The following is a 27,118-nucleotide window of genomic DNA, read 5'->3' on the forward strand; positions in this document are numbered from 1 at the left end:
GTAGTATTACCTACTAAAGAACTTAAGGAAAAGCATTCAAGATAGAGAGAGCAGCATGTACAAAGATCCTGTGGCAGGAGGGAGTAGTATGGTAACAGCAAGAGCCTTAAATCCAATATGGATAGAGCAATGAGAACATTAGTGAACACAATCTACAACGAGGCTGGAGAAGGAGGCAAGGGGATTACAGTCCATTTCAAGAATTTTAGTCTCTATTTAAGAGCCTGTTGAAAAAAAAAATGAATGACCTTAATAGAAACAAAATCTGTGTCATGATCAGATTCATGACAATCGCACACACACAAACTAAATTATGTTCAAAGTATTGTTTATGAGTGCTTGGAATTATGTAAATTGTAAAAAAATTTAATGTTTTCCACTAAAATGACTATGTTTTAAGAATCAATACTTCTGTGGTAGATTTTAGTTATCTAGAAAATTAGGTTGCATGAAACAGTTAATTCTCAACAGTGTCTGGCAAAACTATTTTTCTATTTAAAATTGGGTCCACTCGTTGTGACATATGGAGTAATAAAGAAAATGAATAATGAATGTACGCAACAGATGATTATTATGTTTAAAGTATGACAAGTAGACTATTTACAGAATAATTGATGAAGAATAAATGCAGATAAGAAACATAAGATACACCATCCTAAAAGCTCTAAGAGCTTCTCCTAAACAAATATACTAAGTCATCCATACTTAAATAAAAAACAAATGCTTCTTATACCTTTGAATGCATTTGTTTCCTATCATAGCCGAAATTCCCATTAGAAACCAGGAAATTTTAAGAAATTATTTTAGTAACCATTCAATCCTTAATTTTTGGTACTTCAACAACAGATGAGTCTTAAAGAACTCAGAAACGTGTTTAATGACCCATTAAGTTCTAAATACATCTTTGATTATTATCCTCAGTATGTTTATGTGTGTGCAATTTTGTAACACTGACAATTAGGTTACACAATTTTTGAAAATCCTCTGAGGATTTTCTATATTTTCATTTCATTTTTTTCAGATAATATCAATATAGAGAAACACAATTGTTGTTCTTAAAGAGCAGACTTTACTCCCAGTTGTTGTGGTCAGACTCACTAGGAAGAGCATAATATGAAAGAAAGGCAAGGAGTTCTAGAAGTTTGTTTTCATGCCATTCAAGAAAATCTTTACCTTGTTCCAATCTCCCTATTTAACACTTTGGTCAGATATGCGCACCCAACAAAAGCTTTCACAAAATTACTTCCTGCAGTTACTTTTATTTTCCAAATGAGGTAAAGTTATATAAAACGATCAACAACTTTCCACAATGCTCCTGAAGATGGCAGAAATACTACTTATGCCATTCGGAATATAAGGATGGGCTCCCGTACCAACCAACAGAGGCCCTGAGACAATTCCAGGGCCCTTGGAAACGAGTTTCCAAGGGTGAGAAGCCAGAACAGAAAATATTTACCAAGAGAAGCACAAAAAGGTTAGTCAAGACAGGGCCAGTGGGGACATTACAAATGATTGTAGGATGGGTTCAAGGAGGTGTGTATGAATTGAAGTATGAAGTATCAAAAGTCCTGGCAAGGGTCAAACTGTCATCCATGCCAGTCATCCCAAAGCCCAGAAATTGATGGTCCACACCAGAATGGTCTCCACTCAGACATGCTGGCACTCCCTATGGCTGCACACTGAGTCACAGTGTGCAAATAGTCCAGCAGTGATCATTCTGGTATTTCACAAAGTAAAAATCATGGGGTTGTTTTTATTGTATTTTGTGAGGGCCAGTAACAAACAGCAGAACAAAAGATGGCAGGGCACATTTTTAAAGTTTCTTTACCAAATCCCTTTATGAAGTCAATTAGAAATTTGTGTGGTGGCACAGTGCAACTGATTTTTATTGAGAAGGAGAAGGAGAAGGAGAAGGAGAAGGAGAAGGAGAAGGAGAAGGAGAAGGAGAAGGAGAAGGAGAAGGAGAAGGAGAAGGAGGAGAAGGAGAAGGAGAGAAGGAGAAGGAGGAGAGGACAAGGAGAAGCAAAGGCGGAATAGGAGGAAGATGAGAGAGAGAGAGAGAGAGAGAGAGAGAGAGAGAGAGAGAGAGAGAGAGAGAGAGAGAGAGAGAGAGGAAGTAGGAAGGGAGGGAGGGAGGAAGGAAGGAAGGAAAGAAGGAAGGAAAAGAGCAGTGTTAAAGGGCTGGTGAACTGCTCTGAATAATGCTTATTGAGCTGGCATCCTGAAAATGTTCCTGTTCTTCCCTGAGGAGTTTCCTCCCTGTTTATAAAGACCCTCCACCTTTTTTCTAAAAGAAGTACCACACGTTTGCAGTGGAAGCAGCACATAAAGGGTAAGGAGGCGGTGCAAAAGCCTTTCATTGGACTGTGCCTCCCCTGCAGGCTGGTTCTACTCACACTGCATCTTGCAAACCATGGAACTCCAAAATGACCAGTTCTGCAAAGCTAAGAGGTACCAAAATACTCACACATGCATCCTCCCACTCCTTGAAATCAGTTTTAATTATTATATAGTGCTATGTTTATATAGCACGTTTATATACCATAAATTATTAAAATAAACATTCCCTCTTATAAGGAAGTTGTTTTACAGATATGTAATAGACAGATAGATAGATAGATACAATATTTTCAGATAAAATACTTCCATATTATATATAATAGCATATGGTATATACCATGATATATAAAAATAAAATATGTATATATTTTTTTCATTTTGTAATTTATGAAGTGGTTGGTCCCAGAAAATTTACATTTTTATATACCTGAAATTCAAGACAAAGATATTAACAGTAGCATTCACATTGTCACACTTTTTTAAAGCAAATAAATCCTATATTTTTGCTTTAAAAGAGCTATTTTCAGTGACAATTAGGCTAAAATTAGCAAAAGTTAGAATTCTACCTTGAAATATTATGAAGAGGAAATTTTCTGGCTTTAATTGACTATCTGAAGGAAGCTATCTTATTGCTGGACAATAATTCCTATAGACTGAGAACCTATTCCCAACTCCTCCAGAGTGGACTTCATTGATTTAGTCACTAGATTTTCATTTGCATATTGGAACTGTGTATATAATCCTTGTGAGCAAATGAGCAAAACTCTCTTTTATTGTTGTCTTCAATTATGGGAAGAGAATAAAGAAAACAATTAATTATCTTAGTATGTTTTGAAAAGGTGTCCTCTCTGTTGCCATGGATATGGGTGTCCTGTTTATAATAATAGTCTCTTCAAATAAATTGAAGTTCATTTAAATCACCAATTACAAACTAGCACTTCTATTAGAATAGCCAATTAAATTTATAAAATTTATGTATCCTCAATATTTCACTTTCAAATCTTTAATAGCATTTTTTTTCCACAATATGTTTTCTTTTTTAAATAATTAATATTTTCTGGTATTTTTAAACAAAATACAGATTCTGTTCATGACAGTTCTGTTGGAGAAAACATAATTGTTTAGCAATTCAAAATATGTTTGTATTTTTACACATATTGTGGTCATGGAAAATATGTTAAAAATCTGTCAGTGAAAAAGTCAATTATAGTTAACATTTTTTGAGTGCTCACTATGTGTCAAGCCTTCTTTTAGGTGATTTGTAATTATTTACTCGTGTTTTGGGATGGAAATTTATTTGGCAGCTTCAGAGGCTGACATAAGTAAATCATGTTTTGATTATACAGAAAAATAAAATTTATTGATTAAATATTCCTCCCAGAGAGAACAAAAAGCATTGAGAAGAAATTCCTGAAATGATTTTCACTAGGCTAGTATGTTTCTAGTTTACCTTAAGATCCATTTTATTAAGTTAAAAACGTTAGTTATGTTTACTAGAAATTATTCTAACATATACTAGAATAGCTAACAATTAGTATTTCTTATCAGGCTGTATGCTATGTAACTTGAATATCTGATATTATTCAATCCACACAATACCTTTTGAAAATTATTATTATAGAGATAAGAGAACTGGTGCTATGGAAAGTAAATAAATTGTCCCAAGACACACAACTAGTAGTGATATTTAGGTGAGACTGAGATCAGATTGTTCTATTGTTCTACTCCAGATCCCAGGATCTCAACTAACTAAATCATATTTATTATTATTTTATATATAATTAAACTATACAGTGTTCTTTTATGGATAACCTTATATACATTTTATATCTTCATATATATTATATGTATCTTACTACACATAAAATTTAGCATATATATTATGTTTCCATCAAAATAAGACCTAGCCAGACAATCAGCTGTAATGCGTCTTTTGGAGCAAAAATTAATATAAGACCCGGTCTTATTTTATTATAAGACCGGGTCTAATATAATATAATATAATATAATACCGAGTCTTATATTAATTTTTGCTCCAAAAGACGCATTAGAGGTAATTGTCAGGCTACATCTTATTTTGGGGGAAATACAGTATATATGTATATACATATATACATACACATATATAGTTAAAATGTATATATATGTGTATATATATATACAGATATATATATATATGTAGTTAACATTATACATATATATAGATATGTGTATATATATGTGTGTGTATATATATATACACACACATATATATATAGTTAACATTAGATAGATAGATAGATAGATAGATAGATAGATGATAGATAGATAGATAAATTCTTCAGCCCCTCGCTCTGCAACTAGTCTTGGGGAATAGAATAGAAACACAATGGACACAGTAGATATGATAGTCTAAAAGTTATGTCTTTGACTTCTATGGCAAAAAATAAAATGCAAGCCAAGGTCACCCTAGGCCTAAGAAATTCCTCAAGACTTAAAAATAACAAGGCTAGTGAGGTTTTCTCCTCTAAAGCATGTAAATTATGGTAAGTGTTTGTTTTTTGACCATTGAAAATCTAACTGTGGATACCTAGAGCCCTCCCAAATGTACCTACCTCTTACATTCGCTTTCTAACATCATCTTTGAGTCAATGTATGCTGACTAAATTTAAAGCCATATATTGGATTTCCTCAGTGTCGGCTGCAAGCAGTAATAGTATCTCTGTAATCCAGGCCCATGTTTCTATGCACTTATTCAAAGTCTTTAAGAGAACTGACTCTGGGTTGGTGAACACACAATACAATATATAGATGATGTATTATAGAACTGTACATTTGAAACATATATAATTTCACTAAGCAATGTCATCCCAATAAATTTAATAAAAATTTTAAAAATAGTTACTATATGGGAAAAAGGAAAACACAAAAAAGAACACCTGTGATGGACCAGGTACAAGGTATACAGTACAAGGTACTGTGGCTGTAAATCTTAATAAGAAATGCCTGCCACATGATGTAGCTCAAAGTGGAATCTGGTGGACAGATAAAGGTAGATCTAAATTATAATGTATCATGCCAGGTGTTTTCAAAATGCTCTAACAAAGGGCTATGGGAAAGAACTCAGGGATGAAGCGATGGCAGAGATCTTAATGTTTCATTACCATGTGTCACTGGATTTAGTTAATGTGTGTGAGGAGGGTTTTCAATCAAGAAAGCCAGCCTTTTCTGTAAGAGGAAACCTGTGCTGAGCCAGGTCCAGGAAAAGTTAAAAAGTTCAGAGTGCCAAGAAGTTAGGAAAACAGCAGCTGATTGGGGTGCAGAGAAAAATATTGGGGCCAGAGTATGAAGGAACTCGAAGTTTATTCTCGAATCCAGCGCTCTCGATGATCTTTCCTTGTGCATCTCTATAAGCATGAATTCCCCCAGTATACACATATTTATGTATAGAGGAATGTAAATGCATGCTTTAAAACACACATTAAACGTACTCATTTCAAAAGTACAATATGAAAAATAAAATCAAGTAGACGTCCTGAAATTTCTTCTCCCTGCCCAAAGGATCGTTCTTTGGTTACGCATCTAACATTAGAAACTACTCCTTTAGGCAATGAAAATCCTAAGAGACTTGAAAATAAGAGTATGAGGTGATCAACTTTACTGTTTTGTGTTGTTGTTTTTTTTAATTTGAAAGATCTTATTGATTTTATTTGATGATTCATGAATCTGGCAGCATTCAATCGACCAGATTGAAAGTAGCTCCAAGAAACTGTACAAATAAATGAAAGACTTTCTTTTTTTTTTAATTAAAGTTTATTGGGGGGAAATTGTTAGTAAATTACATAGATTTCAGGTGTACAAAACATTTATCCATAAAGTTATAAGTGCTCTAATGTTCATTGCAGCTTTATTTACAGTGGACAAGACATGGAAACAACCAAAGTGTCCTTCAATAGATGATTGGATAAAGAAGATGTGGTATATATACACAATGGAATACTACTCTGCCATAAGAAAAGATGAAACACTGCCATTTGTGACAACATGGATGGATCTCAAGAGATGATTATGCCAAGCGAAATAAGTCAGACAGAAAAAGTTGAGAACGATATGATTTCACTGACATTTGGGATATAAAACTGAAAACAACAAAACTGACATTTGGGATATAAAACTGAAAACAACAAAGAAACAACAAACAAACAAATGAAGAAACTTTGTTTTTTTAAGAGATTAAGTCAGGGAAAAGTGAGGAGAGCAGGTTGAAAGACAACTGGTTGGCAGGGAGCTCAGGTGGAGCCTAGAGCGATAGTGCAGGAGTGCTGGTGGGAACCTGGGCTAAACCTACAGCAAAGAGGGAATGCCTGGCTGACTACCCCCTCCCCACCATTTCCCCCTGCCATCCTCCCCCATTACCCCTTCGCTTCACCCCTTTGGGAAGTTGGAAGTGCCAGGACCACACAGAGGTTCTATCTATCCATCTGCCAGGACTACTCATTTTCTTCTACAGGCTTTATATAAAGACCTTGTTAAGGAGAGGCAAAGAAATGGAGAGAAATAAAAAATAAAGAGAAGTTTTTATGCAAAATGTTAATGAATAAGTGCATGGCTCATTATGCTAGTCTCTGTATTTTTCTACGTTTTTGAAATATTTTAAAATAAAAATACCGATTATTAACATGCTTACATTTTGAACTTAACTTCATTAACAGAGAATTTTGATACCTATGATAAGTAAACATTAAATTCTCCTTACAGAAACTAAGAAGTTTTGTTAAATTCAGCGAAATGTTGACATGTGAGAATTTCATACCTGAAAATGACTAAACATTTCATACATCTGCAGATAGGTGCAAAATTGCTATCAACTCCCATCTTCTGTTACAAAATTAATGAATTTTCAGTGAAGCCATAACAAAGAATTTTCCTCTAGGCATGTTATAAAAACATTTGTAGATCTAGTATGAATGCAAAGTCTTGTCTGAGGTCCAATGATTTAAAATGTGCACGTTTTTGAAGATGATAAATGCCACACAAAGTAATTCTTTTGATTTCTCTCATATTTAAAATCCCTGTCTTACCTTATCAAGTCCTATCTTATAATGAATGTTTTCCTAAGGGAGGACTGAGGAGCAATTAATGATTAAATTTAGAGCATTTTCATTTCATTTGACAACTTAAGGATATGGGGCTCCAATAAATTCTGAATATCACTAAAGTGCTCAACTAATACTACTCTATCTTCTTCAGAAAAGACAGTTTTGTCCAAAACTGATACCTCAAATTATCTCAGGAATAAGGGATTTGCTTTCACTGTAATAGTTTTTCTGTGTTACATAATAGTGCTGGGTCTAAATTTCAGTCTCTGATCCATGGCACATTGATTTTTGTCTCAATGTAAGGGAAACGTAGTGTTGGCAAGATACAAGCTTGTGAAAGTGCATAGAGTCATAGATTCATGAAATAATCATTAATGCACTCGAAGTTTGTCCATTATGCTCCTTATGATACACATTTAATACTTTCATTTTATCTTCTCCCCCTGCCCTTTTAAGAGACTCCATTAGAAATTTTTATTATATTAATATTTGCCATTAATCTTTACAAGTGAAAAGAATAAAAATCCAAATGTATTAGCCAACTCTGGACTTATTCTAACATCAATAGTGCCATTTAAGAATTTTATTCTCTATTTATAGAACAACAATCAGAGTTTTCAGATGTAAAATAGATAAAAAATGTTAATGAACTCTTACAGGACAATAAGTTATATAGGGGAAAAAATCTATAAATGTCAGAATTATTAAAGCAAGCAAAAACCCTGTGTTTTATAGATTCTGTAGAAAATGATTTGCATCAAATCTAATACAATTATATTTTATAATATAAACTTCATATGTCTGCTTTCCTTTATAATTCTTATTTTTTCACTTATATTTTATGGTATTTGTATCTAGTTAGAAATGAATTCATTTTACATGACTGCTAAAAAAGTCTCGATTATATTTGAAAAAGAAATGGATACTTTGAATAAAATGTCATCATGCTACATTTTCATCATATTTAAAAACGCATGCAGAGAAGGACAGCCTTGAACACTTGAAGTTTTGAGGTTATCTAGAAAAATTATACTGCAGTCATTGGATTGTGAAGAAAGCTCAGTCACCATTTCTTGCTCATCATTCTTTGTAATTGATGACACCACTATATGAAAGGGAGTCTACCATAAACTGGAATCTTGAGCAAGACATAATTTCCTTAACCCTCAGTTTTCTACACTGCGAAGTGAAAAGTCTATCTGTAGTTGTCTGTCTCTTACTTGCCCCAGTATTATTGAAATGATCAAAGTGGTCAGCATGTTTTATAGTGCTTTGTGTGAATCACATCAGAAATGCTAACATTACAAGAAGACAGCAGGAGCGGGAGGGCTGTCCTTGCTAGAACACTGAATTCTTAGTACTCAGCTTTGTGACTTCTGACTTTCTAGAACAGTCAGAGGGCTTTTCTACATTTCCCAGCGTAACAGCAATGTTTATCCTACATCTATTTATATATTGCAACCAAGCCAGGGGGAAAAAAAATGTTCAGGAAAGAGATTAATGTTAGCATCCTCCATTCTGAGATGTATAAGAACATCGGTAAAACCGTAAATTCTGCAAGGATAGCTTTTCATAACCTCATCTCTTCCGTTAGAGAATCGGGCAGCAAGATTACTGGACCTGGTAAAAGCCTGCAAGCAAATTTAATTTAGAAGCCTCCTATCCAGTGGTTGAATGGGTATGACCCACAAACAAGTGGTTAACATTAATACCACATTTTTCTTGATTCAGGCATAAAAAAAGAAGGATCACAATCTCTCTTGCAGTCTCTCTGTTTCTGTCTCTCTTCCTCTTTCTGTCACTATGGACTTAAAAATAAATACTGCACAACCAAAGTGATCCTGACGATTCAGTGGAATCACGTATTCCTGAAAAATTATCTATCGCTGTATTCAAAATAAAATTTTTAGAAATTTTGGCACAGGGTATCTATGAAAAAGGAGCCAAGTCCTCATTCATTTGCTTAAGTGAAAAGTTACTGGGCACCTTATATGTGCCAAGCATTTTTATATAAGGCAGTGTTTCTCCATCCCCGGTATGTGTTAGAATCTCCTGGGAGGCCCGAAAGAAAATGAATGATGCCAAGGCCCCACCACAGATTGTACTCAGTGGCTGTCCAGGTGATTCTAACGTGCAGCCAGGGCTGAGAACCACTCAGCTGGAGGTGAAGGATACAGCTGTGAACATATGGACACGATTCAGCTGTCACGGAGCCATAGTTCTTGAAGAGGCGGGTCATAAACAGAGCAATAATTTTAGAGAGTGATCAGAGCCATGCTGAAAGCAAAACCACTTGAACTAGAGAGGGACTGGAGGGGATGGGGCAGGACATTTTTGATGGGGTGGTTAGGAAGACTTTCTTAAAAGGGTGACCTTGGAACTGAGGCCTAAATATCAAGAAATCTAGGCTTGCAAATACCTGGGAGCAGAGCTTCACAGGAGGAGGAAACAGGTAGGGTAAAGACTTATGGTAGTATCACCTTGATGGAGCCGAACAAAACAAAGGAGGCCAGTGAGCATGGGGTGAATGATGTAATAAAGATGAGACAGGCAGATCAGCGACAGATCAGAAAGGCCTCTGAGACCACGGTAAATATCCCGGATTTTTAACTTTAATGAGAAGGCATAGGAGATTTTAGTAGAGGAATGGCATGATGTGATTTACATAGTTACAAGCCATTTTGACTTTGTGGAAAATAGATTGTTAGGTAAGCAAGATAACATTATTAAGAGACGTTAAGTGGTCCAGACTAGAAATAATGTAACTTGAACAAGAATTGAAGTGGAGAGAGAACAAGGCATGTTCCGAACACGGAAAAACTGCTGATAACTGTGAAGCTGAGTAGTGAGGTTCACTGGGCTATTCTATTTTTGTGTATGTTGAAAATTTCTCGAACAAAAAGTTATCTAAATATACAAGATAACTTAGGAATTGCTATAGGTCTTTTGAGGGAAAATGTATTGATCCAAGAATCGCATATGCTTTCTTAGTTTCATGAAGGGAACAGAAAGACTTTCACAGGTATGTGAGAACTTAAATCATTTTCAAATTATTTTAGACAGACTTTAGCAGATGGAAAGAGTAATCAAAACTCAAGAATGGACAAGTTGTGTTTAATGTATTTCTCCTTATTCACTTTGAAGCCCAAACTCAAGGGTCCTGTTGGATTACATATTGTCCAAACATTTGTGCTACCTGATCTGACTTTGTCCTTACTTTTGTTGCTTTCCTTGTCTCAGGAAATGTGCTTCTTATGCCACATCTTTTAATCCATAATTTAGATAGAGTTTCTTGGCACACTGATGACTGTTCAGATCTTTTAGGACTATCCCTAAACCTGGAGGATAGATTCCCCGAAAATCCATGTTTCTCAGTGTTCCTCTCCTTGCTCAAGGGTTTATGTCTACTTATGTCGAATCAGACTGTGGTTCTGCTTCCATTTCAAGGGATTGGACACTGTAGCCTAGTTGTTCTGGGGCTCTTTGGTTCCACTGGTACTGGTCCTACCAGAAGATATTTCTGGGAGTTGCTTATTCTGTTAGCTTATGTCCACAGAAATTTAAATTGGCAACCTTTGAATGTAACTAAATTAAAAGAAGCAGAATGCATTATACATCATAGGGGACACTTTTGGCGGATGTGTCGCAGATTGGTCACATACAACTTGTTAGATTCAAAGGCCCCAATCTAATACTTGAAGCTGCTCAAGTGAGTCATCTTCAAACCACTCTTCATATTAGAGATTCGCTTCACTGTCTTCTCTCTGGCGATTTGCCCTTTAAGCTAGACTATTCCAAGCTACTGGGTATATGTTCAGATGCCCAATGCTAAGAAAACAGTGCCTACTTGCTTTTTTTTTTAATTGAAGGCACTTTGAAGGTTGCAGGATTAGAAACTTGACAATTGTGGAAATATATCAATAATAATTTGGGTTTGTGGGATGAGTGAGGGAGATTAGCTATGTACCTTCGAACCTACCAAAAGCAATGATACGTTCTGTTATCTTCCAGAACTTCTTTAAATAGCTAAACTATTTATAGAGTTGGATACTTTGCTGGGAGTTTTACTATATTTTTTCCTTGAACATAAGCAGAACATAGAGAAATAAATTGGTTATTTTCTTTATAGAGAATTGTGATTGATTGATACTCTTCTGCATGTTAGATTCATGCTGAATGACGCAAATTACAATTATTTAATCAAGAAAGATTACTAAACTGTCCCCTAGCTAATAGTATCTTTCCATCATATTTTTCATCGTCATCTTCCATTCAGACATGTAAACATTCCTGGGTTAACTGTGATAAATATTGATATGTACAAATGTGTTTAGATTTGTTAACATATACAGTTAGTAAAATGTCTTATAATTCATTATACAATTAATAAATATACATAAAATTTAACAGAAATTATTTCTGGGAGGTGAATATTTCAAGGATTTTTAAATTTATTTATTTGCATTTTCTAAATTTTCATAATGAGCATGCATTACTTTTATAATCAGAAAGGCTGATTTTAAAATCATATGTATATGTATAATTTTTATATACTCTATCATTACAATTATGTTCAAAAGGCAAAACATAATACAGCAAAAGTTAATGGTAGTTATGTCTTGGTGCCATATTTATAGGTAATCTTAAGGACTTAATATTTGTCGAGTAAATTAAAATTTTTCTTTATCTTTTCCAATTTTAAATAGTTTTTGGTAATGAGCAATTGTTGCATTCTTCTTAGAAAAAAATCAATAGAGTGTAACACTGGTGTTGGCCCATCAAAACTAATATTGCCCTCTCCCCAAAACTATATTTTACTGATTACCACAACCTAAAGTTGCCAATACAAATATTGTTTCTATTTACAACAATACAAGGATTACATCCAAATAATTGTGTATAAGTGTTGGACTTGCTTTTAAACTATACTTACATCTTTTATTCTGCTCTACCTCTCTTACAGTTTACGAGTTTAATCTTACACTACTTATATATTTTGAAACCATGGACTGAAAAGTCAGAATATTCTGATTTCATGTTACAACTTTCTATCTATGTGTCTTTGAGTATATTAGCTATCTATGATTCAGTGTTATGGTAAGTGGCCCATTGGGTTTCTATGAGAGTTAAATAAGGTTGCTTAAATAAATTCAGCTCAGCTCTTTGCTTATAGTAAGTATTCAATACATGTGATGTATAATTACTTTTTATCTTTGTTTCCTATTAATATAGTATCTGGAGCACAGTTCTAGTTCTCTAAACAGATGATTTGCTTTGACTTTAAAGAATTCTGAACCTCAAACTTAAAGCCAGAAATTGAAATAACAAATACAAGGAAATTCTTAAACAGTGAGTATATATTAAAGAGCTCACTTCGATGTATTGTAGAGTGCAAAATAACTGTTTTACTAACATACATAGGTTGTACACTATAAAAGTAATTTTTTAAAGATAAAAATAGTTCTCTTGACTTCTGCCTATACCTATGACAATGTGTAGTGATGTTTTTGCAATTAGGCATCAGCAACTATTATCAAATTCCTCTCCCATTTATCTCTTCCATACTTTTCCCTCTTCTGCCTTTAAATTTTACTCTTAAAATCTCTAATAGGTGCCCAGTAGACAGACTGTCAGATGCAGTTTAATATGCATAATCACAAAAAGTACAAGTATTTAACAGTGTCAAAACATTATCTGCTCTATGATATTTTTAGTTCACCTGCATATTGGCTGGAAAAAAGTCTACTCAATATTCTGCCTGCTCTATGATTCTTTACGTCTCTACATAGCTACCGGTTTCTGGTCCATAGTACCATAATATGCACAGAATATTCATTGAGTGAATGAATATATATATATGTATATATATATGTATATATATATATATATACATATATATATATTCATATATATATGAATTTCGAACCTTTCCTTTAAATAAGGTGAGGTAGGATAATTTGTTTTTTACACAGACATCTGTCAAGCTTACTCTGAAAAAAAAAGCCAGTCAGTCATACCACCCCAAAATGGACAGCGTATCACTGTAATATAAATGTTTAAAAACATCTGGTCTGGTAGTTATGATCACTGAGTCCTTCCCATGCGTGAATTAAGGAAGTACAGTTAAAAATGTTGGAGGACCTCTATTATTTGCAACATGCCACAAAGATTATTTTTTAATAAAATTATAAGGGTTTTGTACAAGCAGCTGTCAATGTATTTATCAAATAACTCCAGTATCCAGATGTTTGCATACTAATGGAAGCCTAGCATCTTCTACATATTGTTTAATTTATCAGTCACTATCCATCGGTTGATTTTAAGCCTAAAATATCTATATTGATTTGGAATTACTACATTTCAAATTTTAAAGGATTTAAGGAAGAAAGACAGCTGTAGCTTTAGTTGTACCTGATTTACATACTTGTGTAAACGAATGTTAACTTTAAAGGCATTTAAAATGTCCTCTCCCCTCCAGGGTAAGCTTATTTAATAGGTTAATTTATTCTAATATTATATAATCAAAACAGGATTTGGGCAAATTATATTTGAACCAAGATTAACATAATGACATACCTTTAATAGAAAGTCTTATCAGCTACCTACAATTATTAAATGTTCTAATTTAACTGACAGTCAAACAATATAAAGGGCAATTATAAAAATTCCAAAGTTTTGTGAAAACATTATACTGCAGTCTTGAGGGGAAAGTCATCATTCATGCCTAGGGATAGTAAGTGATTTTCAGCTAAAACAAACTATATATCTCATAAGCCTCCGTTTTTGTTTTATGGGAGGTTTCACGATGAAGTACAATTAACTACTATTTAATACGTGAAGTTGGAAAAGGAAAGGAATTGAACTTAAAATAGTCATGCAAAGCAAGATTTGAGGGGTGAGAAATGTGTGGTCAGAGCTTTCCAAAGAGGTTGGAATCCACTGTGTCCACAGGCCGTGGGAGCTTTCCCAGGACCAGGCTGGCCCAGCCCCAGGCCTTTGCCTCACCTCCACTCCCAGGACAGAGCTAAAGGGGGAGGAAGTAGCATTTCTTTCAGATTTTGCTTTAGAAAATATTCAAAGGACAAAACTAGAAGGCAATTTTAAAGCTTGAGGAAAACAAAAAGAAAAAATAAAGCCTAATACAAAGACATATGTAATAGTGCTTACTTTGTCCAAAAAAAAATCACTTTTCATAAAAGCCAGGATGGTTTGGGGAGCATGTGTATAGGGGGAGGAGGGATGAGAATAAGCCTGATGAGACTATAAACTTGAATCATCACCATAGTTATAATTAAGGCCATGGCAGAAGCAGGCTTTGGGTCACCTCTGTGCCCTCAGGTCTTCATTTCAAATGATCATTTTATAATACCTCTAACTGGCTCCCTGTAAAAATAAAAAGACTGAGAAAACTTACATCTAATGTTGCTTCCAGGCCTTAAATATTCTTGTCACAAGGAGTTTTACAAAACACTAGAAGAAAATGTGCCTAAATGATGAAAGTGATTAAAGAAAGGAAACTCTCAGTAATATTTTACTTTTTTTAGTTTGCAATTGTACAAATTTTCTATAATCCGTTTATATCAAGTTTATACATAAAAGATCAATGAAAAGGACCTGAGAGTTGAATAATAATAAAGCTGTGTTTACTCCTTAGTAAACAAGTGTACTATTTCTAATCAGTATTATAGAAGAGGTAGTTACACATACTGTGAATGCTTTATTTGATAGGACTCTTCATGTGAGCATGAGATAATCCAGAGGCATCCTCACAGCTCTACAACGACATCTGGGTTCATGCTCCTCTCTCTTTCAAACCTTTCTCTGTGCCCTCTTTTTCAATATGGGTCAGCAGAGCAACCACGAACTCAGAATGCACTGGTTTTACATCATTCATCACTTTGTCTTCTATTATAGTTAATGATGTACCATATCTTCTTTATTCAATCATCTATTGATGGGCAAGCGGGTTGCTTCCACATCTTGGCTATTGTAAATAGTGCTGCAGTGAACATAGGGGTGTATATATCTTTTTAAATTAGTGTTTTGGATTTCTTCAGATATATACCCAGAAGTGGAATTGCTGGGTCCTAAGGTAGTTCTATTGTTAATTTTCTGGAGGAAACTCCAAACCATCTTCCACAGTGGCTGCACCAATTGCAATAACACCAACAACATAAAAGGGTTCCCCTTATTCCATATCCTCACCAACACTTATTTGTTGATTTATTGATGATGGCCATCATTATAGGTATGAGGTGATATCTCATTGCAGATTTAATTTACATTTCTCTGATGATTAGTGATGTTGAGCATCTTTTCATTTGTCTTACTATCTGTATGTCCTCCCTGGAGAAATGTCCATTCAGGTCCTCTGCCCAGTTTTTAAGTGGATTGTTTGTGTTTTTGCTGTTGAGTTGTATGAGTTCTATATGAATTTTGGATATTAACCGTTTATCACATGCATCATTGGCAAATATTTCATCCTATTCTGTAGGCTGCATTTTCAGCAAAACCATTTTTAGACAGTATAAAAAATAAAATTATAAAATAGCTTCATTTATTTCTCCTTTTTTTTGGAAAGCTATATTTTGATATGACAATATTCTTTTCACTATTATTTATCACAACAAAATCAAAATAAATAGTATAAAGGTAACTTTATATGAAGAACAATGTAAAACTAGATAAAACTTTTGGATTTTTAAATTAAAGAACACAGCATACACATGGAAGTTCAAAATGATAATTATCAAGTCCCTAATCTTTTTGTTATTATTAAACAAACAAAAAATGCATAGTGAAATGTGTGGAATGTTTGGACAAATTATAAAAATCAGCCACACTAACTTAATTAAATTCCACTGAATTCACACAATGTAGATATTAAAATCTGTATATTCCTATACTCATTTTGTGCAACTCTGTGCATATAGTATCCCCATCATTGTATTTTGTAACCTTTTTTTCATTAAAAATGTATTCCCATATTTCCCAATAAGTAACTACTCAAGAACATAATTTTAATGGTCATACTGAATTCCCTATTATTCATGAATCACAGTTAATTAACCATTCCCCTAATACTGGGAATTTACATTATTTAAACAATTATAGTAATTACAATGCTGTAATTACTATCATACACAAATCTATAAGTATTATTTTTTAAGATAAATGATTACACACACTTCACTGCATTCTGAAAGAATTAATTTGTCATAATTTAATATTTTCTTGATGATTCAAAATAAATCATCATATTTATTGCAATATAGAATAAGATGGTAATTGTTCTCAGTTCAGAATATCTGAGCTAAAATCCTAGTAGTACCAACCAATAGCTGGATGGAAAGTTACCTATCCCTTCTTGGACATAATAATTCCTCTGTATAATGAGTTCAATAATTGCCTCTTTCATATAGATTATGAGGATGAAATGAGAAAATCACATCAAATGTATAGTCCCTAGTCTTATGAGTACAAATGGATAAATATTAACTTTACATTAACTATGACATTTTACCATAACAATCATAGTAGACACCAAGACCTGCTATGTAATGTGAAAACTACTTAAAAATTTCATAAAATTATAGATTTTATATACCTATATGAGAGATTAAAGTAACTCATGTTAAAAATTATTTTATGTAATAAATGCATATAATATATATTATATGTATTTAAGTATATACATTTTATATATAAGGGTGTGTATGTATGTTGTCATAAATTATATGAACAAAATCTGATGAGTAAGAGATGAGTAAGGGCATATATTTTGTTATTCTTGCCATCATATACTATGTCACCAATTTATCATACTGTATAAAACAATTGTCTTAGGAAGAGTCCCACCAATGGCCCAAGTAACCAAAGCAATCTTGAGAAAAAATAACATAGCTGGAAGCATCATACCTTCTGATTTCAAATTATATTAGGAAGCTATATTACTCAAAACAGTAAGATATTTGCATGAAAACAGACATGAGTATCATTCATCTTTATCTTTCTATCGAATGAGTCCCGTGAGAATATGAATGTTGAAAATTTTAATCAATTGAACCATCCAAAAATAAAACGGCATTTTTCCATCACCAGTTACACTTATCATGAAAACACATTCACATAATTTGCTCTTAACAAAAAAATCAAAGGGACATTAAAAAACACGAAAGTGGATACTACTGCCAATTTATAGTTGTTATTAGGTTGGTGCAAAAAAAACTGAGATTTTTGCAATTATTTTTAACCTTTTAAACCACAATTACTTTTGCATCAACCTAATAAAAAAGGGAAAACAAGAGGTATATAGCTAAACTACTTTTCAAGTCGAATTGAATTTAAAATATAGCTTTCAGTGACTACATTATTCTCCTCAAGCAAGCAGGTACTCCAGAGGCAAAGGAAGGCATTGAACTAGCCATAGTACATTTCAACTTATCCAAATTATAATAGACCATAAATAAATATAAAATAAAATATATGGAACTCCTTTCAAATCAGGCTAATCCTCAAAGAATGGGTTCAAAACAACTCAGTTTTCACAAGAGTAATAAATGTCTATATTCTAAGGAAAATTAAGAGAACTCAGGACAGAAAATTTAAGAAGGCAAAATAATTTACACACATATGAAATATTTACAAGAAAATATGGCAAAAAGGAGGTGAAAATGATGAATAGAAATCTAAGTAAATGCTGAGATGTGTATTTAAAAAGTTTTTAAAAGTGCAAAGATATAATCAGAACACATAGCAGATTATATCCACAATAAATCAGACATATTTGATTAGCATATCTTATTTTGAGTTGCAGCACTTAAAAGAAATGAGAAAATTTGGAACATATTTAGAAATTCCAAAAGACATCAAGGATTAGGAAGAGGGCTTTAGAGGAATATTTTAAATGGCCTATTTTAAAGAAAAGAGAGTTCTTATTAATCTATGCATAGCCTTTATTTTGTGGATAGTGAAAAAAATTACAACAGCAATGAAAGGTGTATAAGAAAAGAAAGTTTTATGTTGCAAAGTAGAAAATTTTAAGACAGAAGATTATCAAAAATCAGACTTTCCTGTCAAGGACGATTGGGTAATTGCCAGTCTTTAAAGATGGGATTATCATTTGGCTAATGTACATCAGGTCTTGCCTGAAGGCAGTGGAATAAAGTGAATGGCATAAAAAGACACCTTGTACTTTTATAATGGGTAACAAAACAGTGATTAGGCCAGGAAATCAGTTTCCAGTATTAATTGCATAACTTAAATAACCATATGTTATAAAGGTAAGTAAAATTAACTATGTGAAACGCTGGAAATGATATATGAAAATGAAGTGCTAGAAAATTAGAGGTCTATGCTCATTACTCGGGATCTGAACAAAATAGAAACCTTACCTTAATACAATAATATGATTTCAGTTAAGAATGGACCATTGATCTGAGAATGTAATTTAATCATTCATTTGTATTCCCTAAATGATTTCATTGAAAGATAATGGATGACCTACCCCTTTCAAGGTATTCCCATTAGAATTCCAATTGTTCCTTAATATAATCTACAGCTTCCAGCTTGAAAATCCACCAAAGTCACAAAAACTTAATGAAGGAGAGAATCAAGTTCAGCATATTTGTGACAAGGCAGAAGGCCAGGGGAGCTCAAGGAAAGACAACTATTCTGGAAAGAGAACCAAAGACATGTGACAACACTAGCCTTCCTAAATAGCCTTTCCCAAAATAAGTTTGACAAGACATATGTTCCTGGGGGAAAAAAAAAATTATATTGTTGGTGTTCAAGATTATAAAATTATGACTCAGAAGAAAAACTCTGTGTAAAGTAAGCAATTTGAAATTATGACTTAGGCAGCATTCCAGTTACATACAAGCCACTGCACTAGGAATTATGGAATATAAAAGTATGGATACACTGAATATTTTAAGAGTATGTATGGTCTTTAAAGTACATAATTTATTAGCAACCTATACCATCTATGGAACGTTCAGTACTCTATGAACTACTTTTCAGTTCTTGCTGATGATACATCTCTAAATCTACAGAGTGAAATCAATAAACAGGAGTGCCTACGTTGTGGAGTAATAATGTTGGACACATAATAAATTCCCAGAGCTATCTTCCCTAAAGTGTTTATAGTCAAGGAGTTACCAAGTTTCAGAAAGCACTTCTATAATAGACTAATCTTTTCCAAGGCAAATGCTGCAATCTCTCTTGTCAATCAATTTAATAATAACTATAATTCAAAAAGATACAAGGCCTTGGTCACTTACTAACAAAAGAAAAGCCTGAAACCTCGAAAGATGGAGTCCTCAACTTACAATCTAATGCCACTCTCATATATCCTTTCTAGTTGTTTTATTTGAATCAAATGTTCATAAATGGGCTCTGAACAATGAAGACACATTTTTAAGGGTGATATTCTTCACATTCTGGTAATTTTCAGGTAGAAAATTGCAAAGAGAAAATAAATTGCAACCAGAGTCTTCATTTAGCTTACAGAACCGAAAGACTTCAACATTTGTTTCATAATTTTCTTTCTTTCTTTCCCTCCTCTTTTACCTCTGCTATCAGAACTGAGCACCTCAATGTATTTTATATTTACCAGTCCAAAGGAGATATACAAATGACAAATATATGAATATCAACTTAATATCAACTAGAGAAATGTAAATAAAACTGCAATGGAACACCAATACATACCTATTAGAATGCCCACAATTAGAAAGACTGATTACACCAAGTATTGATAGGGCTGTGGAGCAAATGCAACTCATATTTCTGCTGATGAGGAATATGAAATGGTATAGCCACTTTGGAAAACAGTTCAGTCAAGAGAAAAACAAACATATTTCTATACACAGTCCTGTACATGAATGTTCACAGCAGCTTCCCTTCTGTATTACCGTTTTTTTTAAAGCAACCCAAATGTCCATCATCAAGTGAATAAATAAACGCAATGTGGTTCCACTATCTAAAGGAAGTACAAAAGTATAAAATAGCCACTTTTTAAATTGCAGGCATGTTCCTTAAAAACTAAAGAAAATATTCTAAAGGGCCTATGTATCACCCCACATTATTTAAGTGACGCGGAGGAGTTATAGAAAGTAAAGGATGATTCTTCATTCTTACCGATATATTTGTATCCTTCTTCCCCATTTACTATGGGTCTCAGCCAAGTTGACCTAAGTTGCTTATTCTGCACATGGGCACCTTGAGGAGGATAGAGTGTAAATAACATTTCAATTGCATTAGACTTCTTGATGAGGCCAGAATATTTTTCACGTTCTTCTGTAAGAAAAAAGGGAACATTAAGTTTTTCAAAATTTTTAGATATTTTTATAAATGAATGTGCTTCTTTTAAGGCATGAAAATTAAAACTATTTAATAATTTGAGGGCTAATGATTATGTTGACAAGATGGGGTTTTTTTTAGCCCAAGACACTGCACCAAAACTCTTACTCTTCAGGTAGTTCCTAGCAAATACTAAAAGGTAAGGGCTTTCCTAACAGCACCTTTAAACACTATCATTTAAAGCAGTGTTGTTAATAGCTATAGATAAAAAGTAAGATAACTAATGAACAGCATTCATATTCTACATACTATATAACATAACCATATATTATTTTAATTTCCAGTAAACAATGAAATCAGATTAACCAGGCAAAAATGTTGTTAATGTAGAATTCCAGAAACTGAAATTATTGAAAGAATTAACATTCCTAGGCTATGGTCTTTAAGAAAATATAATAATGCTATACAAATATTTATGCAGCACTTAGTATATGCAAGGAATTTTTCCATGTGCTTTAAAACATTGGCACATTAAATTTTTCAAAGCACATCTATAAGGTACATCCTATTATTTCCATTTCACATGAAGAATTTGAGTCCCAGAGAAATTAAATAACTTGCCTAAGTCTTATAGTCTGTCAATGATGCAATTTGGATTTGGATTGTATAAGGAAGCTCTTATCTGCAAACAAAAGCTTGTCAACGAAACATGACCTGCATTAACAAGTACATGAGAAAACTGGAATTAAAAAATAATTTGAACTGTAGAGTGAAAAATCTTTGGTTATGTCTCTTGAGTCTTCAGTTTGTAATTTCAGTTTTTGGTTGATAAACCAGTGTCCTAAAATTCAATAAGGCAGTCTCCTGAACAGATCATTCAACGTGATTATACCTAGAAACATTTCAAAGAAGAGTTACTGATGTGACTCTCCATTTATAACTCTGCTACATTGTCTTTCCTTCCTTTCCCCTCCCTCTCTTCCTTCCTTCCTTTTTTATTTCCCTTTATTTTGTTAAATATCATATTTTATGGCACATAAGTATAAGGCAGTATGACAAAATTATTGAATGATTAAGAAAGTCGATTTGTTGGTGGAGAGGGTTCCGGGTTTTAAGCTATTGCCTCACTCCAAATCCACCCTTCATTGTCCTGCTTGGGAAATTAGAAAAGTTCTCCCTTGCCATGTGGCACAATTTTAACCTTCTTCCATAAAGCGTCATGCATGGAAATAAAGGATGAAGGAGCTCTTTCTGGTTCTAGGTGATTCTCCAGGCCAGTTCTTACAGGGCATAGTGGCCAATAGTGCAGGGCACCTTTTGGCCAGGTCACCTGGCACCCTATAGGGCTACACACACACACACACACACACACACACACACACACACACACACACACACACACTGAGAGCTTCCTAGTGAGTTCTGTGGTGCAACACTTTCCCGTGAAAGGGTTCCACATGGTGACACCTCCCTATGGACAGTTTCCCCAGAACCCCAGGTAGAGTCTTCCCTGAGAGTTCTATTAGCATGCTCTATCAGTGAACTCCTCTGCCGTTCACTGGGTAACAGCTATGACCTCTCCAAAAGGAATATGGATCCCAGGGGGAGGGGTGGAGGAAGGGGACCCTCTTTTAAATTTGTTCCTTCCTGAGGTGCTCTGCCTCAGACCTAGGGGTACCAGCCACTTCCTATGTCTGCTCTTCTCATTTCTTTAGGGTTCTTTTTTCCCTCAGCAGCCAATCAGAGTTACTCCAACTCCCATCATAGTTAATAATTCTTTATATTAAATTTTACCTGCTCACATCACTGTATAGTTTCTATTTCCTAATTTGATCCTGACTAATACAGACAGATCTGGGCTCTAAATCCTGAAATACCATTAACAGCCTGTGAAATATTAGACAAATCAATTTACCTCCAGGTGACACTATTTCCTACATTGGGTTAGTAATAGGATGAATTGATATACGATATATAAAACATTTATAACACCATATCTTTAAATACTATATGAGTATGTTATTAGTTTTTATCCAGTATTATTTCAATAATAATAAAAAGAGAGAGTCAGAAAATAATAAATAATATGGTGTTGCATCTTTTGAATATAAACATCTTAGGGAGTTTTCTGCCTCCTTTTAAAAGGGCAAGTTCAAAACTATTCCCTTCTAAAAAAAAAAGTCATCTTTGCATACTCTCTGATATTATATACACACACACATATATATATATATATATATATATATATATATATATATACATATTCACTTATACATACATATATGTGTGTATACACACACACAAGGGTATCAAAAATGTATACATATTTTAAGAAAGAAAACTGTATTAAAATTATAATACTCAATATATACCGATAATAAAAGATGAATACAAGTCATGTTTGACTTCCGCAATTACAAGAGGTGCTCAAAGTGGTTACCATCAGCGTCCAGACACTTCTGATTAAGGTGAACTACTGCTTAAGCAACGTCGACCAAAGTGTCAGCTTGTATACATTTTTTTGGCACCCCCAGTATATAATACATATTTTATATATATATATATATGTTTTATATATATAATATGCATTACATATATATATTGCATATTATATATGTGTGTATATATTTGTGTGTGTGTGTGTGTGTGTGTATATATATATATATATATATATATATATATATATATCATATGTTATTCTAAATCTCCCTTTCTCATCTGTCAACAGAAGAAAGCTAGAACTATTATAAAACAATGTAGAAGAATAAATCCTGCTTCAGTTTTTGGCCCAAGTCATACTTCTTGAAGAAATGGAGCAGGGGAGATTCTCAGACAATAGAGGTCTTTTCAAGTTATAGAGGAAGTTAAGGATGGAGAATTATATCAGAAGAAATTATATAGCTAAATTATAATCCTGAGGTTTTCCATGACACAGAATAAAGAAACAAAATAGATCAGAACTTCTCTTTGAAACCATAAAGGAAAAAAGAAACAAATGATGAAGTAGTGAAAACTAGGAATAATAGCAGTTATTTAGTGTGTAAGGACCAAATTGCACTTAAGGTTTTTTTCCTCCCCAACATTTATATGTTTCTAATTCCTTTATCTTAAAAATAAGGATGTTCAGTAACATTATTTTATAAGATTGTATTCATTAGTTTTAATAAAGCACTTTATTTTTCAAAAAGGCAAATATTTCCATTTCGGGCAAACTGAAATGCCTACACTGAAATATCAGTAGTGGATGTGGAACTGCTACTCTTGCTTCCTGGCTTACTCTGATTGAAGACTAAGTAGAAAACAAGAAGTTGGTGGGGTATTGAACATAGATAATATGATATAGTGATAGCTCTAGTAAGAGACATATACTGAAAGTTTCTAGGTCAGAGTTTTGCTAATGCCGTTACTTGCCATCAGGTACACAAAAGGAACCTTGGAACTTATATAAACAAGGCATTATGATTTTTGAATGATTGTATCTTCCTCCATCAGATCAGAGTTGATTACAAATAAGCATCTTTCATTTTACATATAGCTGATAAAACATGTTCTCTTCTTTTTATTTTATTATATATGTCATCCCAAGATAAAAAACAAGAATTGAATTTCTGTTGCTGATATTGATCATTTTTGTTACTTATGGAGCGCCTTTCTTTCAATATACTGCTAAGTCTATATTGCCACATTGGATTTAGATGTAATAATTCTATTCCCAGAACTCAAGAGATTTAGAGCTGTTCCTTACACTCTTCTTATATGTAGTTAAAATATGAAGAGCTTAGATATATGTATCTAGGTCTGGTTCTGTAGCAAAGCACACATGAAATTTCCATAATTTTCTATCGCTCCCTAGTCACCAAGTGGTTATATTCATTAAGAGGTGGCAGCAGTGGTTGAGAGCAGAGGCTCTGGAGCTTCACCACTTGTGTGTGAGTCTGGCACTGACCTGAAGCAAGTTGGCTCACACTATAGTGTTGTCATGAGGACGCAATGAGTTAACACCTAGTCTATGGTCATCATTACTTACGTGTTAGTTATTGCTATTATTACCGTTTTTTCGTGAAAATAAGACCTAGCCAGACAAGCAACTCTAATGCGTCTTTTGGAGCAAAAATTAATATAAGACCCAGTCTTATTTTACTATAAGACCGAGTATAATATAATATAGTATAATATAATATAATATACAATATAACAATTATAATATAATAAGTATAATATTATAAATATAATATAATATAATATAATATAATATAATATAATATAATATAATATAATATAATATAATATAGTATAATGAATACTGGGCACAGTATAATATAATACTGGGTCTTATATTAATTTTTGCTCCAAAAGACACATTAGAACTGATGGTCCAGCTAGGTCTTATTTTTGGGGATACAAGACACGATGGCCTCCATTTAATAGATGCTGGTACAGCCCCTATCCTATTTAGATAATAATAGCAGCTTCCTGTTTTCTGCCCCATCTTGTTTGTGCTCTGGGTGTGTGGATGGAAAAGTGGGCAGTCTTCCTGAAGTCATCATTCTGTCTGGCCACTCCTACACTATTTTGGATACTCTGAAGGTCAGTGGTTTCTCTTGGATACTGAGCAGCATTCTGGATGTTTTTGCCACTTTCGGAAGCTTTTTAGTTTACCAGTCACTCATGCAATACTAATTAGTATATGGTGGTCTTCCTTGTTTTTTGTAGTAGCAATAAAAACAAGGAAGTTATTTTGTTTAACCTAAGACATGACAGATATTGATGGCCCTATCAGTTTACAGACCACTAAAAAATATAAAGAACATGCAATTTAACTGGAATGCCATTAATAATAAGATGTAACTCAATTTCAGAGGCATTAAAATATGAAAATATACATCTGAGAGTTAACAAAATATGACAAAATCAAGATATTCAATTGCTGAATTGACAACTCCTCTTGGCTAAGAAATGGGCATCTCAAAATCTACACACCAAAACCCGTCCTGGGCCGGGGTTCCCTGTCTCAGTAAACAGCACCCATCTAATGGTACAACCTAGAAAACTAGGAAACCTCCTGGATACTTGTCTCACTTCCCACTGCCACCATCCTCGAAAAACTATCATCTATTTTTATACAAACATTTTAGCCTCCCAAATAGTCCTCTTGGCCCTTTCAATCTTATCTCTAAACAGCAGCCAAAATAATATTTTTAAAATGTAAATAAATCATACATTTTCCAAATCAATGGTTTCCTGATGCTCTTAAAATAATGTTGAGCTTTCTACTATGTTTTAAAAGTTCTGAACATTCTGGTGCCTGCCTCTTCCTCCATCTCTGCTCTAGCAACCCTGGCTTTCTTTTAGTTTCACAAATAAACATTGCTTCCTCATATTTCAGAAACTTTGCATAAGATATTTTGTCTACCTGGAATATTCTCCTTCCAAACATTTCCCTCCATTGCTTCTTTAATCACTTTTACAGTTCTCCTTAAAGTCTCATCTGAAACTAGATCAAGCCTCCACCTTATGTGATCTGAGTTATTGCCCTCTTCATTTGTTCTCCATTACACTTACTGAAGTTTGTAATTGTTACTTATGTTTTTATTTGGTTAAGCTCTGTTTCCCTCACAAAACCATTAGTTCCAGGCAGGCAAGGTCCATGCCTGTTTGCTAATCGTTGTAACTTCTAGCACCTAGCCCTGTTCCTGATATTTAGAAAGGGTCAATAAAAGGCTTTTCAATTAACACATAAATATAACAATAATTAATAGTATTTATTGGGATCTTAGCCTATGGCAGACAGTGTACTAAGCATTATACGCATTAGCTAAATTAATCCTAAAATCACATGTGTTTAACTTGCTGACAAATCCTATGAGGTCAGTATTATCATATTCATATCATAGCTCAAGACACTGAGGCATAGAGAGGTTAGAGAGCACTTTCAGCTGGTAATCGTGAAGCCAGGATCAAATCTCAATTTCAACTTCAAAGCCGGTTCTTTTAACCAGATGTCACATAGCTTTAACAAAAGGTCCCTGGCATCATGGGACTGTTAGCAGTTTCATGGGTATGCTAGTCAGGTAGCATGCTCTCCCTTTGAAGTCTTCTGCCAGTCTTTCTAAATCCTTCAGCTCTCCCTGTATAGTCTGCTGGTCATTATTATGGTTTATCTCACAGAAGAAGCAACTCATACCTCTGTGCAGGTAATTTTCTGATGTTTGTCTTCTCCACAAGAACTTATGTAGAGGCTATTGAGCCATCCAGGTCAAAACCATAGTCACCAACTAATTATAAACTCTTAGTTTGCTAAGACTGTCAGCTAGTATAAATCCCACAGTGTATCTTCCTAAGCCATCTCTACTATTCCCCAGCCTCTCAAATAAATGAGAATCATTATGCTTAATATT

General features: G+C 33.6%; 1 protein-coding gene across 1 annotated transcript in view; it reads right to left on the reverse strand.

Moving 5' to 3' along the window:
- IQCM (IQ motif containing M) overlaps window positions 1-27,118 on the reverse strand; it is a gene marked incomplete at both ends in the record, with an annotated part of 244,370 nt that overhangs the window by 30,608 nt on the left and 186,644 nt on the right. The window contains one exon of the mRNA XM_081077357.1: window positions 20,559-20,717. Coding sequence (XP_080933483.1) covers window positions 20,559-20,717 — 159 coding nt within the window. The remainder of the gene's footprint in view (window positions 1-20,558; window positions 20,718-27,118) is intronic.

Source organism: Rhinolophus hipposideros, assembly GCF_964194185.1.
Source record: "Rhinolophus hipposideros genome assembly, chromosome: 16".
NCBI classification, from domain to species: Eukaryota; Metazoa; Chordata; class Mammalia; order Chiroptera; family Rhinolophidae; genus Rhinolophus; species Rhinolophus hipposideros.